Genomic DNA, 15572 nt, shown 5'->3' on the forward strand with positions numbered 1-15572 from the left:
GCTCCTTGATTTGAGCATTCGCTTTTTCTAGTTCTTGGCATAAAGTAACTTTGAGACAGTCTGAGTCTTGCAAATACAAGGCAGACTCTTTCTATGGAGAATTCAGGTTTCTTTAGGGAGTATAGCAGGGCAGAATTTTGCCCTTCAATACAGAGCACTTAGGCGCAAAGCACAAGAGAATCTAGAACAGTTTTAGCCAAATTTGCAGCCTAGTTTTCATATATGAGCTTAATTTTTGATTGCAGCGATGATAAGTGATACCAGTGATCTTGCCATTAGACACAAATTTTTACAGCCAATTGGTATTGCTGGAATCCATGGTGTTTTAAAGCAGGATCTTATTCACATTCATGACCTGCAGAACTGTTCTCTAAGTGCCTTGGTCTTGTTTTATCATCAGGATAGTCCCTCTACTTCCCAGCTAGGTGCAATAGCTCTATGAGGAATTCATTCATGCAGAGCTCAGTAGGCCCTAGGAAGCCCACGGGTATGGTAAGGGCATGTGTTCCCTGCATGGTAGGCAACAAAAACCCAGGCTGCCCTGACTGCTGCCAGAAAGAAGGAAGAAGACAGGCCTTACAGTCACACCCCTGACTGCCATGCAGGCATCAGCCAAGGCTTCTCCGGAATGAGACTGATCCCTGCCCCAGCCAAGGCGATGATGCAGAAGCAACAGCAGGCCTTGCTGGGACAGGAAACTTCAGGTAAGAGAAGGCCATGTGAAAGGGATTGAAGGGATGGCAGCAGTGAGAGACAAGGACATTTTGGAGGGAGGTCTGTCTATCTTATGTACACAGTGAGTTCACACATTACAGTGCAGATATAAGAGCAAGCGTGTTACAGCCTTTGAGCTTTGATAACCTCAGCATGGAGGGGAACTCCAGGGCTCAGGCTTGCCTCCCTATGCCAGTGCCTCAATTCAATATATTAATCAGGCCTGCCCAACACTGCTGCCCTCCAGCCCAGATGGGCAGGAGCCACCTGATGGCTTTTGGCCACCTTCAGCAGAGGGGAGTGAGGGCCTTACCAGTCCAGGCCTTCCTGCGCCGTGAACTTCATGCTTTTCTCACTGTAGAATTGAGCATACCAGCGTCTGTGCTTTTGGATGGTGGAGTCTTCTTTTACAAGGAGGGGCTTAGGGAGATACTGCTTGTTATTCCAGATGGTTATATCACGTTCAAACTGTAGGAAAGAAGGAGGGTCACATTCAGGTGAGGAATCTGAACCAACTTGTGCATGCTACCTGCACACCAGGTTTATTTTTAGCATTTCTCCCAAATGCCTAGTGTAGGACTGTTTATTTTATTTTTAACTGATAACACTACAGCTTTGTCTGTTGGTAGCAGACGTGTTTGCCCCCCTGCAGCACCAAACAAGAAGCCATTTCCAGCTTGGGCAATGTCCCCATCATAGCTAATGCTGCAAAAGAAATGGTTGTTGTGAAGTAGGAAGCTGCTCCACCTGAGATTTTGAATTGTTAGGCTGTATCTCCACTGGTACTCTCTTGTGAAAGCCAACCAGGAGTTTATAAATTAAACATCCACATCTTGAAGTCTACTCAGAAACATGTTATAAGGTCTATGGAGTTTTCCTTTGTGGATTCTCTGCAGAAATGAGTGCTGATCATTCACCTTAGCAAGAATACAAAATATTAAGCCAGCATTTGTACAATATGAGCTAGCACAGCTAATTTTGGTTTTGGGTAGGTTTTTGGCAGCTGAAAATTGCCTTTCAGCAGTTTTCACTGTAGTGCCAGTGAAACTCTCTCTGGTCAGACCAAAAAGTTTCCAAGCTTTAACAGTGACATCAGAAGGGAATTGCATGAACTATTCTGACAGCAGCCTACAACTACTTGAAAGGGAGTTACAAAGATGATGGAGTCAGATTCTTCTTGGTAGTGCCAGATGGTATAACGAGGAGTAACAACCAGAGACTGCAGGTTGGGTTCAAGGTGGACATTAGCGGAAAAAAAAAAAATTAACAAGGTGGGTAGGGCAATAATGGAACAGGTCACCCAGAGAGTTGGGGGGCATTCTCCAAAGTAGGAGGTTTTCAAGGCTCTTAGCTGAAGCTAAACAAGCCCATGTCTGAGCTGACCTTGGCAATAGTCCTGCTACAACTGGGATACTGGGCTGGAGACTTCTAGAAGGTCCTTCCACTGATTCTGTGACCCTCTGTGGTAGGGACATGGAAAAACTCTTTTGGAGGGGCAAGAGTTGCCAAATCTTATGATAGTTTAACAAAAGGTGGATTTCTTGGCATAGTTCTTGCCAAAGGGAAGAGGCTGTCCTTAAAGTACTGGCCTGGGATGGAGGAAATTTGGATTCAGTTATTAGTTCTGTCAAAGACTTCCTGCAGTTTGGGAAAGGTTGCTTAAGCCTTGTGCTTCAGTTGTCCATGCACCGGAGAGGGATAGCACCTCTCTCTCTGCTGTCTTTAACAGATGAGACACTGCAGGGACCTTCTTTACATGAGAAACAAATTCAAAGAGCTCCAGTTTAATTCTTTGGGCTACTGAAACTAGGACATCATGCTGAACACTGAAAGGATCTATCCCACAGTGCTTTGCTCTGACATATATCTGAGCCCAGACAGACAGCTGTTCTTCCTCCCCAGTGACTTCTATCTGCTGAGCTCCAGAGGCCCATCTTTGGCTGGTCTTCTTCAGAAACCTTACCTGTATGCACTCTGCTTTCAGGATGAACTTGGGGATTATGGCTGGCATGTTCTTCTGGTAGTAGATTTTGTGGACAACATTCTGCAGGAGAGGCTCCATGGGAGTCACAGTCTGCAGGATGATCCCATGGCCCAGAAAAGCATGCTCAAAAATCAGGAAAACCAGTCCTGGCCCCACCTGCAGAATAACAGAGAACCCTTGCAGAATATTCTCCAGTGGTCCAGATCTCTGGTACAGCAACTCCCACACCTTGAAACCTGCTTAAGATGTCAGGATATGGGCTACACAGAGGGACTATCCACCTCACCAAGTTCTCGCTTAGGTGAGATCACCATCAGGAATGAGGGCAATGGGAGTACCTCCTAGAGCCTTTTCCCTGCTCCTCAAAGACCAAACACAGCTGTGGCACAGAAGGGCAATGGGTGAACATCTCTGTTCTGCCCAGTGCATCCCGTTTATGCAGCCATTGACCACTCTGTCTAGGACTGGGACAGAGACCCAGGACAGGCCACTTTCCTAGAGCAAAACCTCCAGATCAAGGCATTAGCACGAGGCTCTTGCTGCCCTGCCTGAACCTCCACCCACTGAGGTTGTGACACAAGCTTAGCATGCACACCAAACTTCCCAGCAACACAACAGGAGACTCAGGGACTCTTTTTCCAGGAAAAACTGCAAGACCCCCCTGGTTAGAGCTTTTAGTGTGCAGGGTTCCTAGGTAAGGCGAGAAAGGATCACAGCAATAATCTAGTCTGACCTCCTGGGTTACACACAAATATAGGAATTCCAAAATCCCAGTCATACAGCTTGTACTCAACACTGAACACAGAGGAATACATGATTAGGACTATGTCCTGCCCTTGACCTCTTCATAAGTTACCTTTCTGTATTTGACACGGAGGACTGACCATGTTTCACCAGCCACAAAGACTGTTAAAGTAGTAATCCTCACTATTTGAAATGAGGAGGCCAGCCAAGGCTGGTGCAAGGGGCAGAAGCCAAAAGGTGCTGCTGACTACCTCTGCCTCACAGGTGCAGCTGCAGCGGCTCTGGCCCCTGCTGCACTCCTGTGAGCAGGGCACTTGTATTGCAGCCATTGCCAGAAAAAACAGCTCTGTTGTATTCCCCTGCACACTGCTCCCTTGCACCGCTGCACGGTCCTGATTAGTCATTGAGAATATTGGCATATTGGTGCTCTTCCAGGCATCATAATGTCCCAGGGTCTGGATTCTCTCCACAGGTGGAAACAGAAAGTCTTTCTTACTTCATGACAGTTTCTTTTGTTTGTGGCAGATTTTGCACCTTGCATCTTCAGGAGTGCTCAGTAACCCCCAGTTTCCAAGGGCCTGATATGTCAAAGCAGCAATGAATCTTTTTACGAATATGGTCACAGGTAATTAAAGGTTACCAATAAGGATTAAATGGCAACTGAGGCCAGGTACCCATGTCTAGGATCACTGAACTGTCTGCTTTCCCTGGTATCTACACAAGGTGTTTGATGGAACATGTTACATACCTGTCTGGCTGAAACAGTCAAATCCAGCAAGGAGAAGTGTTTTCCAAACACAGTTGCTCTGTGTTTAACCAACAGTTGGGCGCAGTGCTTGTTGGGCTCTGGCTCTGGCTGCCATTCAGCCTGAAGGGATGGAGAAATGACTCAGTCCGAAGACCCAAGAAAACAGGAGTACAAACTAAGGTAGGGTGACCTTTGCAGATCACAAAGGAGGTAACACCAAAATGGTGGTAAAAGAAGCTGGCTGTGAAGACCATCTAGAGATAAGCACAGATGAGAGAGTGTGGCTAAAAGTCTAACAGACATGAAAAATAGGCTACTTCTGAAAACAAGGGGATGCGACAGAGGGGATGAGGCAGGACTCATGGAAAGCTTTGAAGCAGAAAGGGGATCTGGCTCAGAAGACTTCCAGCTAATAGGCTAGTCGTAGTAATTCTTTTACCTTCCAGATATGCTTCATAAAATCCCACAGCTTGGACTTTGTATATCTCAAATCGGTTCCACTCAGAATAGCTGGTCCGTGGAGAAAAGTCAGATGAGCTGTGTCAGCTGCATTCTCAGGGATTTCCTGCCATTGGGGAACAATTTGCAGTTGTCTGATAGCTGACTTGGATACAAGCTACCTGTATTTTCTGACATATTTAATAACGGTATTGCAATAACATCAGACAGAGTGTTATTGCAATACAGACCAGGGCACATTGCTCCAACCACAGCAGAGATGCTCTCAGGTACAAGACATAGCAAGAGGATGAGGCAGGCAAGTGAGTGAAGGAGGGGACCTCTTAGCACAAACTGACTTGGTACCAGTTTTTAACTAGTGTATGGGAATAATTTAAACATGTGTAACTCAGAAAATTCAGGGTTGATTTTAAGCTCAAAGAAATCTAGCCACGTTAACATTTGCAACCACAAAAGTAGGGTACTCAAGCGAGTCCTTATATCTGGCCCTGTAACAACAGTGTTGCAAGGAATAAAGTATTTTTGTGATTGTGCCCCTAGACTGGATTTCATGTATTTTTAAACCAGTTGGAACCTCCCAACCACACCAGCCTGCCCCCATTATGTCACTTTTTAAGAAGTTTTAATTGCTTTTATTACTCAAATATGCCAGTCTTTTAGCACCTTGACAAGTAGCACAGAATGGCCCTGGCATGCGAGCCATGATGTGCACGATGGTTTGCACTGAAAAGCAGACATGAAATAATTTTTACTATCCCATCAGTCTTTCCTGTTCTCCCTACTTCTCACACATCTTCTGCTCACTCCCAAAGCCATATCTCCTATGTCTCTTGCACCTTCTTCATTTCTTTCTAATCCACCCACCTTTGTACTGGTTTAGTAAGTAGACCAGGTACAGCAAAAAACATTTCCACATTTCCAGCCTCATTTTCACTGATAGCCAATGGAAGCAATAGGCATTTTGAAGAAGGGTATCTCTACATGGCACATTTGCCAGCGTATAACAATGATTATGAAGATTAACAGCAAAATAACCATGATCTTCCACTCCTATTATTTGGTTGAAAAGCCTCCTGACTGCAATTCTTAGAGAATCTTTTTTAAAAAAAATTAAATCAGTTTTAAGTCAAAGTAAATTAACAGATTCACTTTAAATACACAGAACATCTGTTCTTTATTCAAGAAGTACATGTTCTGTGTTTGGAGAACATATGCTGTATTCCCTGTATATATCACAGTGACATAATTCTAGCTCTAAACTCTGCTGGCAGTACTGGGACTGCCTGGTGGCACTGGGCACAGCCAGAGCACTGGTTAATCGGTAGAGTGCCTGAATTGGGCTATACAAGATGACACGAGACATGGGCATGGCCACATGTCTACATGGTGCTGCCAACTCCTCTCTGCTTAACCATGGAAGATGTTTTTAAAAAGGAAAGGGCAAGAGGTGCAAGTTACCCTAAACCACAGGCTCATGAACCACAGTTGAGCCCTCTTGCACCTTCCCTAGGACATGGTTTCTCAGTGTCCAAGTCACACAGGGAGGGACCAGACCCTGCCAGGCTCCCCTACCTGGATGTGTGCATTGATGAAATGCTCTGTTTGCCCACGAAACACCCACTCTTCCGTGGTGATCTCCCGCTGCTCGGGGACAGCCCATGTTGGACTGACCCCATCACAGTGGTACCAGACCAGCAGCATCCCGTTCACTTCGCAGGAGGGCCAGGTCCGAACCTTTGCAAAATCTGGCACTGTAGAAGAAAGCAAGCATTGATTAAAAGAGGTGTTTCCCAGGATGACATTGGTTAAACATCACCTTGTCCTGAACTACAGCTAAGAGCTCATCTGTGTGGGTGATATTAATGTGACACAGGCTCTCTAGGGGAGTTTGTAACCTTTCAGCACACTGATCCTCAGGATATGATCCTGAGGCTCATAAAAGATTGTTTCCTTGCATCAGTTTTATTTCAATTTAGTATTTTGCATAAGTCTTCTAAGGAATAAGCTGAAAGTATGGCTGTTTACTTTATAGACTACTTTTACTCTTCTTAAAACCATTCAAATAATCACATGCATGCTGCATCAATGAACCCTCCTCAAGCTTCAGTAAGTTAAAAGGCCATGTTTTTAGTTATAGGTATATTGAGAGTAAAAGCTGTCTTTAACTCCTGAGTTCAAGTCATTCTTTGTTATAATATTATAGTATCATCTGTTGCTTTAAGAATATATCTGCAGCTTTTCCAATGAAATATATTTTCATATTTACATTTACCAAAGTGTCAGAACATTTAGCTTCTTACTGGATGGAAATCTTTTGCCTTAATTACTTTTTTTTTTTTCAATTCGCAAGCAAGTGCAGAGAGACTAGCATTTTCTTATTATTCAGAATTATAAAATCACTTGGGAGGTGAAATAATGGGAGAGCTTACATTTCTTTTTCAATCCGCAAATACCAAACGAGGCAGGAGATCATCGCTAATATTTCTAATTGAAAATCTGGTGATCATGGCAGGGGTGATTCATCTCTCTATAAGAGGGCTTCATTTTCCTGCTGACATCTAGTGCCATGTTAGGTTCTGTGACTCTCCTGCCTGCCTGGAGGCCTCCTGAAAGTCCGGTGCTCCTCTGCCGGCCCTGGGCACCCTCAGCATTTTGGACTGCAGACGCTGCCCCTTTCTGCACCCCGCTGTGCCCCATGAACAGGCTGGCACCCAGAGCAGGTGACGCTGGTGCCCAGGGCTGCCCCCAGACCTGGCAGCAGAGCTGCCCACCCGAGTGCTCCAACATACCTCTCTCTCAAAGTGACCTGCACGAACACAGATGGCTTTTTAATCTGTTTAAATCAACCTGACCTGTTTGGGCTGAAACGGGAACAGGGCAGCTCTTTGCAGTTTGCACTCTTAATAACAGCAGATAACCATGCCTTTTAATAAAGCAGTTTCAAGTGGAACAATGCATTTTGGCAAGCGTTTGCCTATGACTGGAATATTCTTTGTCATTTTATAATGAAACACCCTTTGCTCCTTACTTGGAATCAAATTTTCATTCAAATGCAGCTCCTGAGTGAATATGAACAGAAAAAATATAGTATTAAGCTTTTTTTTGACAAAATAAAAAATAGGAATTGTTGCTTGGTGAGCTCTATAAATTGCTTATATTATCACATATGGATAAAATGTTTCTTTTACTTTGAGAAAAATTATCTGTTTGGCAGAAAGACTGAGTTTTGCTGCTAATTGATATTTTCTTTGCTATCCCAATCAGGGAAAGTTGAACATCTTTAGGAAAATATTTAAGAAACACAAGCCAAAGCAAAATTCAAAGTATTTTAAATCTGCTTGCTGATTTCAGTTGCATTTAAAATTGGTGCTTTAAATTGATTAAGGAAACTAGATAAAGTAATTGTTGCATATGAACTTTATGTAAGATATTCTTCCTACACAATGCAGGGTGCATTCAAAAGGTAGGTGTATTTGAAGAGCTTTCCTAGATTCTAACCAAAAGACCTCTTTAAACCTAAAAAGGAGGAAAAAAAGGCATTTAGAGACGGTTCTGTGATGTTAAGGTGATGACAGATTCAAGCACTGACATGGTATGGACTATTATTGCAGAGTACAGAATAAATTCTGAAACACAACAGTTCCTCAGGATCCATCGCTCAGATGCTTTTTGTTTTCATGGCTTGTGGTGAAATGCATAATTCAGAGTTAAAAATATTCTTTTGATGATACACTGCTTGCTAAATACAGGAATTGCAGGGCTATCAACATTGAAAAGGGTAGTTATTTAACCAGATTAAAGTCTCAGTTATCATCTAACATATGAAAGTGCACTGGAAAGTACACAAGGACACAGACAACTCAAGAGGAGAATTAGGGCACTGCATGAAATAGGGGAAGAGTACGGAGAGTGAGCTACTATAAAAACCTTAGTTTCCATTTCCTTAGTAGAGTAGCTTTTTATGAGGATGCACTGGGCACAGCCATTACTGTGGATGCTTTCTTCAGGTTTGGGGAGGGTTCACCTTTTTCAGCATATGGGATGCTGGTGCATTTTCCATCTTCTCCTCGAAACTGCCATCCATGAAATGGACATTCAATGCAGTTGCCCAGGACGCGACCACCCACAGCAAGGTTAGCACCAAGGTGAGGGCAGTAAGCATCGACCACATACGCCTGTCCATCCTGGGTGCGAAATGCGGCAAGCTGTTCTCCTGAATGTCAAGGCAGAAATATGAGGTTATAAGGTCATCTGTGAAAACAACATCCCCACATGAGGCAGTCAGGTAAGACACATATTGCTCAGACCCTTCCGAACAGGCAGCAGAGACAAGTAAGAGGAGGACCATGCAAAGGTTCCTAGGCAAAGAAGTAATATATATATTTTTTAATCCTGGTAGTTCCAATTCTGTTGGATTTCCATAGCTGGACTGCCTTGGATCATCAGCAGAGCTGAACCCAGCTGATATCCTAGTATGACAGTTTGCAAAAAGACTGTGCAATCAGCTGACAGCAGCCTGACAGGCTAGTTTAACAAGCTGTTTTACTACTTAGCATGCATCTGCCTGTGCAAAGATATCCAGAAGTAGCCTGGATACCGGATCCTGGGAGGAAATACACTGTTAAAAATTATTACTGGACGTTTCTAGAGGAAGAGCAGCTGCAGGACAGAAATAGGATTGTTCCAGATGAGTTATTCAGCCACAAGATGGCACCAGGCTGCTGCCAGAGCCAGCCTGCTAGTGCCCAGAGTTGAGAGCATGAGAAAGACACTGTGCAGGGTCTGGGGAGACATTCCCAGACAGGAGGTCCTTTCCAGGCAAATTGGAGCCAGGAGGTATTTGCTGACTGCAAAGAGGGTCCCTGTTGGGATGCTGCAGATGCTGCAGCAAATGCTTTGGGTTTGGTGGCCACTGATTCATGGTACTCGTTTAAAACACATCCCATTGCAGTGACCAGTCATGCCATAGGCCCTTCATGCCAGATGTTTCCACCGCTTCCTGCAGCATGCTGGCACACCACAGGGCTGAGTAGCCGTCCTGCTTCCCAGGGAGGCTGATGGAGAGCAGAAACTCATCCATGCTGAGACCATTTCCTTTCTCCAGGCAGTGGGCAGCACAATTTTGCCCATTCACCTCTAAAACCTCGTGGCCCTAACCCTCAGCCCTGGTGTAGGAGCTCTTGGAGCCTGTTTCAGCCGTGGGATAATAGGTGTCACCACACAAATGTTTAAAGATTGACAACGTTCCTCTGCTAAAGGAGGGCTCCACACAGAGCAGAGCACAGCCAGGTGAAGCAATAGCTGTGTTTGAAGAGAACCCCGTTCCCGTACCTTCACCCGAGAAGTGAGGCTTCTGTCATGGGCCACATTTGGTGAGGGGCGTCTAGAGGAGAGAGTATGGGCTTACACATTTTGGGGAGCTTTGGTAATGTTAGCTGAAAGGAGTACCCTCTTATCTGTGCCAGGGTGTGCTTTTGAACTCCAAGAGCAATCTGCATTGCAACTCGACGGAGAATCACATCCCCTGGGGAGAGACAGCCAAGGACTACGAGCCAAAACACTGACAGCTTGGTAGCAAATGGAAGTTTTCTAGTTAAGCAAAAGGAAGCACTGGACTGTTCTGCTCCATCCAGGGAATGAAGGGAGAGAGTTGGAGCTGACATGGCTGGGCTGGACTGTACTGCTCTGGCACTCAGCCTCTTTTCTCTATAGTTGGGTCTGATTCCTTGTGCTTGCTGAAGCAATATGAGATTTGCCCTACCAGAATTTGTCAGTGTTCAGTTCTGAGATCTCTCTCTTCATCCCCACCCACAGGGTAGCACAGTGTTAGTTGAGCAAAGAACTATTAAAATGTTTGCTTTGACTTACGGAGAAATAGAGAATACTTGCACAATAGCCGTAGGTCTGGTCATGGCACTGCTCTTTGCCCAGCTGTGCAAGTTAGCTAACACTGCATTGCACGCCACAGTATTGTCTAAATAAATAAATGCTCCACCTAGAGGGGCTGAATACATGCCAGGTGCTTTCCTGACACCAGCAGAAGCTGTTCTGAGACAGCTGCACACCTGCGAGGGTTGCAGTACTGAAATACCTGCTAGCATGCACGTAGTGCAGAGGCCTTAGCGAGGACAGCAGTTGTTCATCGGTGACCTGGCCTGAAAGCAAACCTAGACCTGCTCTCAGTGGCCACATCTGTATGAACAGACTCCAATGTGCTTCTGAGTTCCCAGGCCAGCTATGTCCCCCTTCTGTACCAGAGCACAACAGGACAGGACACCATGTCCCTCCCTTGGCCCTACACTGCTTTGCATGAAAGGAAACCCTGGTATACAGGCAGACAGAACCATCTCTGAAAAAGGTGCTGGATCTGGATGTCCACGGGCCAAGGATCTCAGGATGCATCGCAGAAGGAAAGTATAGGTGAAAATTTTTGATTCAAGTATGGCCAGACTACAGAAACGCACACAATGGAGGCTTACCCTCACAAGGAGACGTTCCCAAATGCCAGCAAGCGTTGATTTGAGACCAGGGCTGTTCAGGGAGGTCTCTTAACCTAGTAGCTTAGGGAGCAAGAACTTAGTGCAGTCACTATCCCTGTTTAATGGATGTTCATGACAAAGCCTGAGATTTCCCTAGCTTACCTCATGCCTTGCTTTGTAAACAATAGGCTGTGCCATGCTAGTGAAAGGCCCCATCCCTGTGCACTCACCTGTCCCTGGGCACTCTACATGGTTTCAGGACTGCAAGTGTTGACTGCTGTAAGAGGAAAACACAGCCTGCAAACTCTGCAGTCTGCAGAGTGGTTTGAACACCACTCCCCCTCTGGCCAGCCCATCTGTGCTCATACTGTGCTACACCTGGCAGAGTAGCACTTATTCTGTACTCTCATTTCTTCTACAAAGATGCAAAAGCTTAGAAACTCACCCACACAATTCCTGTTCTGCACATTAGATTGTGAGCACCACCTTTTTGGCATCCCATTCTCCCTGGCCATCCCTTTCTCCTGGGGCCAGGAATTTATGATGCCAGTTATTTCAAAAAATAAAAATCATAGAAAAATGATTATAGAAAAAAAGTAACAGAATTATTTTAAAGAAATAGAACTTAAAATTGTATTCTTACAACAAGCTAGCAAGTTCTAGTCAAGGCAATCAAAGCATCCTTTCTGCACAATGCATGTCTTTCTCAAGCTACTGACAGTCTATGCCAACTCGATCACAGACAGTTTCCTTCACTGGTTAGGTTCCTACCACACCCCATATCATGGTGTCAACTTATTTCACAAAGATCATTTCCCTCCAGTCCAGCAGACCAGACAACAAAAGGAAAATACAGTTGATGGTGTTGTTAACCTGCAAACTAGTTATAAAAAATTACACTTGACCTTCTTTCTTTCAAGGTGCCAGGATTCATGGCCATTCTGATCTCCAGAGATTTCCAGGTTTGCAGACAGACAACCAAGGACTCAACTCTTTAAGCACATATATTCCCTGCTGAAGCTGGCAGGTGCATTGTAGTAGTAGAGCACAAATGTGTTGTGTTAGTCAACACCCTGGAGAACCTGGTCTAACATACAGAGAAGAGAATCAAAACCTTGAATCAGACAGCAGAAATCCAGCCAAGAAGGACAGGGGGCTTCTGGATCAGGCTGGCCAATGTCTCTGAACCACTAGCTATTTTAAAGATGGGAGTCTGCTTCTCCTTTTCTCCCCACCTACAATAATTAACTGAAAGTCTCCAGAAACAATTTCTTGGGGTATTGTGCATCCTGTATGATTTGGAAATGTCACTGCTGCTCCCCAACAAGGGGAGCTAAGCATTGCCAAGGAGTCAGCATTTTCTTCAAACACAGCAGGAACGCACTCATGGTTTAGGTGAATGCTTTGAGTCTGGGCTTGTTTGTATTTTTTCTACAGTAAAAGAGAGCCAAAGAGAACAAGCACTGCTAAAGCAATCCAGTTAAAACCCAGGGCACTCTGTCTTCCATACTAAGCTTCAGGCTTGCATAGATCCAATTCCATCAGCTTGTGAAATTTGGTCATTACAGTGGATACTGTAACTTAAGGTTCACTTAGTGAGAAATAAGGGCAAACTAGACTTTGGGAGACAGATTCTGTCCATATTCTCCCAGACAGTCACACTGATGACAAATGACACAATGTAAGCTACCATACACAAAGCCGCTTCACTTGATGGAAGCTGTGTTATCAGGGCAAAGAAAAGGAAACCCTGAAAATTTACCCATCCTTTGATCTGGCAGAAATGTATCATTGTAGTCCAATACCTGGACATCCCTCCTTACCCAGGAAGCCTGGCACTGTTTCCTCACAGTCCTTTTGGAAGGCTCTCATATATTTTTTTGTTGGCACAAGGCACAAGGGAGTGTATGGACTCAAGGTGAAGGTCCTTCTCTCTGCCCCCAATTTTTAAGCATCAGCATTTTCTTCTTTCACTAACCAGCCTCACTACCTGACCTGAGGTTCAAGGCAAAGTGGGGAAAAGCAGGGAAAGGGCTTCTGCCTGAACAGCCTTTGGAGGTGTTACAGGTTCACTGGGAGCAGCAGCTGTGCAGAAACACAAAGGAGAAACAGGGGTAGGTTAAACCAGAACACTGCAGTCAGAGTACTGGGGTACTGTGCTCTTGGGAGGTCTCCAGTCCCCTCCCTCACACACCTCAAGGAGCAACCCTGCAGGCTGGTGTCTGCATCTGAGTTTTAAGAGACAGTTTTTCTCCAAGAATGGTTCACTTCTAAAAGTTTCTTTCTCATAGGTAGTCTGGAGCTCTTCTGCCTTGGAGATTTAAGGCAGTGCCCAGAGCCAGAGCTTGCTGGGCTGCCCAAAAAGCTCATCCAGGACTCCTGAGTGAATTCTGCTTTTGTCTCTGGCCTTTGCACTCTGGAGCCAGCAGAGCTAGAGAACAAGCTGATCTCTGCTCTGGCTTATGAGGCCAATATCCTGAGAGGACAATATCCTGGCTTACCATAAACTGAGAAGCTCTATTGCAAGTGAATACCTAGAGTACTAACAACCATGTACAGGCATGGATGTTTTCCTGTGAAATAAACCTATATTTCCTTTATGGAAAACAAATTGCTATTTTTGCCAGAAATAGCACAAGGCACATAAAAATCCCCAAGGCTACCATGCAGTTCTGGAGTTCTGGCTGGGAACACAGCATTTGGGAGATAGCAACTTGGAGGATGCTCTCAGGGCTTTTCCTGCACGGGAGCCACTGAGCAACTCTGAGCAATTGTGGCTTCCACTGTAAGTCAGAGCAGCTTCACCACAGCAAGAACCTGGACAGCAGTGCTGCCCATGAAGGTCAAAGCAGCATTCACCCCACATTTACAATCCCAAGAGAGAATGAGGCTTTTCTGCATGTTCAATGCCATGTTTTGAAAGGTCTCTAGCCTCAAAGGTTGGATCTCGTAGAAACTGGGTCAAATGTTTTTTATTCTTTCATCTCCTCTCACTCACATCCTCTGGAGCAGGACCTCATTTCCAGTCTATGCTCAGACACTCCATGCAAAGTAAATTAGATATGCACAAACCTGGAAGCTTTGGGTTGTTCAACAGTCTTATTTAATGATCAGTCTTTCTGACACCAGTACATTATTGTCACTCCGCAACTAAAAGTGTTTTTACCAGCACATTTTAGTCAGATCCAGAGAACTGAGCCCCAGAAACTAGGCTTTGGATAGACAACCAAGAAAGTTCTAGTGTAACAGACAGACTGGTGGTGGCTCTCCAGGACACAAATATTGAAATGAATTGTTCCCATTATATGAAAAAAAACTTGACAGGAGAGGAAGGCTCTTGAAAACACACCCAGGAAACACCATTCCTTAGTAGTGAAGGGTCACCACTGGATCAGAGGGATTTTAACCCAGAAACAACTCTGCTGAGGACTAAGGCACTTACACGAGTCCAAACTCATTGCCAGGATTGCAGGACCCTGGACAAGCCCAGAGCCCCTCCGAAGCAGCCTGAGCCGCCACTCCCACCCCCCAGGACATGGGGGAGATGGGGGCAGCAATGCCCAGGAGCAGAGCTCAGACAATGAGGTGTCCTGTATGCTGGTTAGGACCCTGAGCGACGATGCCCTGATACCCTGGCAGGGAGCCCAGGCAGCGAGATGCCCTGTACGCCAGCAGGGAACCTGGGCGGTGATGCCTCCATGCCTCGGGGGAAAGCCTGGGCAGGGAAGCCCCTGAGGGAGCGCGGGCCGGGGTGCCCCGGCACGCCGGCAAGGAGCTCGAGTCGCGACGCCACCGGTACCCCGGCAAGGAGCCACGGGCGGGAGGTCCCGGCGGAGAGCCTGGTGCAAGATGCCTCCGGTGCCCCGGCGGGGAGCCCGGGCGGGGAGCCGTCGGTGCCGGGGGGGAGCCCGCCCGCGGGGACACTCACCGAGCAGGGCGACGCTGAGGACGGCGCCGCGGGGCAGCTGCGGGGAGTCGAGCAGGCGGTACCAGCCGTTGGGGTAGGGCGGCGGGGTGGCTCCGGGGCGGCGGGCGCGGCTCAGCCCAGACACCGGCAGGCAGCCCACCTGCCCCGGGCCGCGCCGCAGCTCCAGCGGCCGGGCGCACGCGAGCAGGAGGAGGAGGAGGAGGAGGAGGAAGAGCAGCGCGGCGGCCGGCAGCGCCCCGCGCCCCGGCCCCGCCGCCAGCCCCGCAGCCGCCGCCGCCAGCAGCACCGCGCCGCCCCACCGCACGCTGCCCATCGCCCGGCCGGCCGGCCCCGCCGCCCCGCGCCCTTATAGCCCGGCCGGCCCCGCCGCCCCGCTCCGCCCAGCCGGGTGCCGCACCCAGGGACCGGGTCTCGGCTCACCGCCCCGCGGGGCCCGCCGGGGGTCCCGGCCATGGGCAACCCGGGCTGCGCTGGTGGGAGCGCGGCCAGCTCAGAGACGGAGATGGTTATTGCCCT

At 46.9% G+C, this 15572-nt stretch overlaps 1 protein-coding gene across 1 annotated transcript; it reads right to left on the bottom strand.

The window, feature by feature from the left end:
- Positions 1-1023: 1023 nt before the first annotated feature.
- On the bottom strand, positions 1024-15369 carry LOC106487012 (cholesterol 7-desaturase nvd-like). Its single transcript, XM_067309379.1, has 7 exons — positions 15057-15369; positions 8674-8862; positions 6222-6400; positions 4630-4755; positions 4191-4310; positions 2678-2854; positions 1024-1182 (listed from the first exon to the last, which is right to left on the bottom strand). Exons 1-7 carry the CDS (start codon positions 15367-15369, stop codon positions 1024-1026), a joined length of 1263 nt encoding a protein of 420 aa, XP_067165480.1.
- Positions 15370-15572: the final 203 nt, after the last annotated feature.

The sequence above is a fragment of the Apteryx mantelli genome, chromosome 21 (assembly GCF_036417845.1).
Source record: "Apteryx mantelli isolate bAptMan1 chromosome 21, bAptMan1.hap1, whole genome shotgun sequence".
Lineage (NCBI taxonomy): Eukaryota > Metazoa > Chordata > Aves > Apterygiformes > Apterygidae > Apteryx > Apteryx mantelli.

Coding starts and splice junctions, on each gene's coding strand:
- LOC106487012 (XM_067309379.1), bottom strand. CDS start 15,369: ATGGGCAGCGTGCGGTGGGGCGGCGCGGTGCTGCTGGCGGCGGCGGCT. Junction 6,401..8,673: donor CATCCCATATGCTGAAAAAG/GTGAACCCTCCC, acceptor TTTCTTCTACAG/TGCCAGATTTTGCAAAGGTT. Junction 4,756..6,221: donor TCATCAATGCACACATCCAG/GTAGGGGAGCCT, acceptor CCCCAATGGCAG/GAAATCCCTGAGAATGCAGC.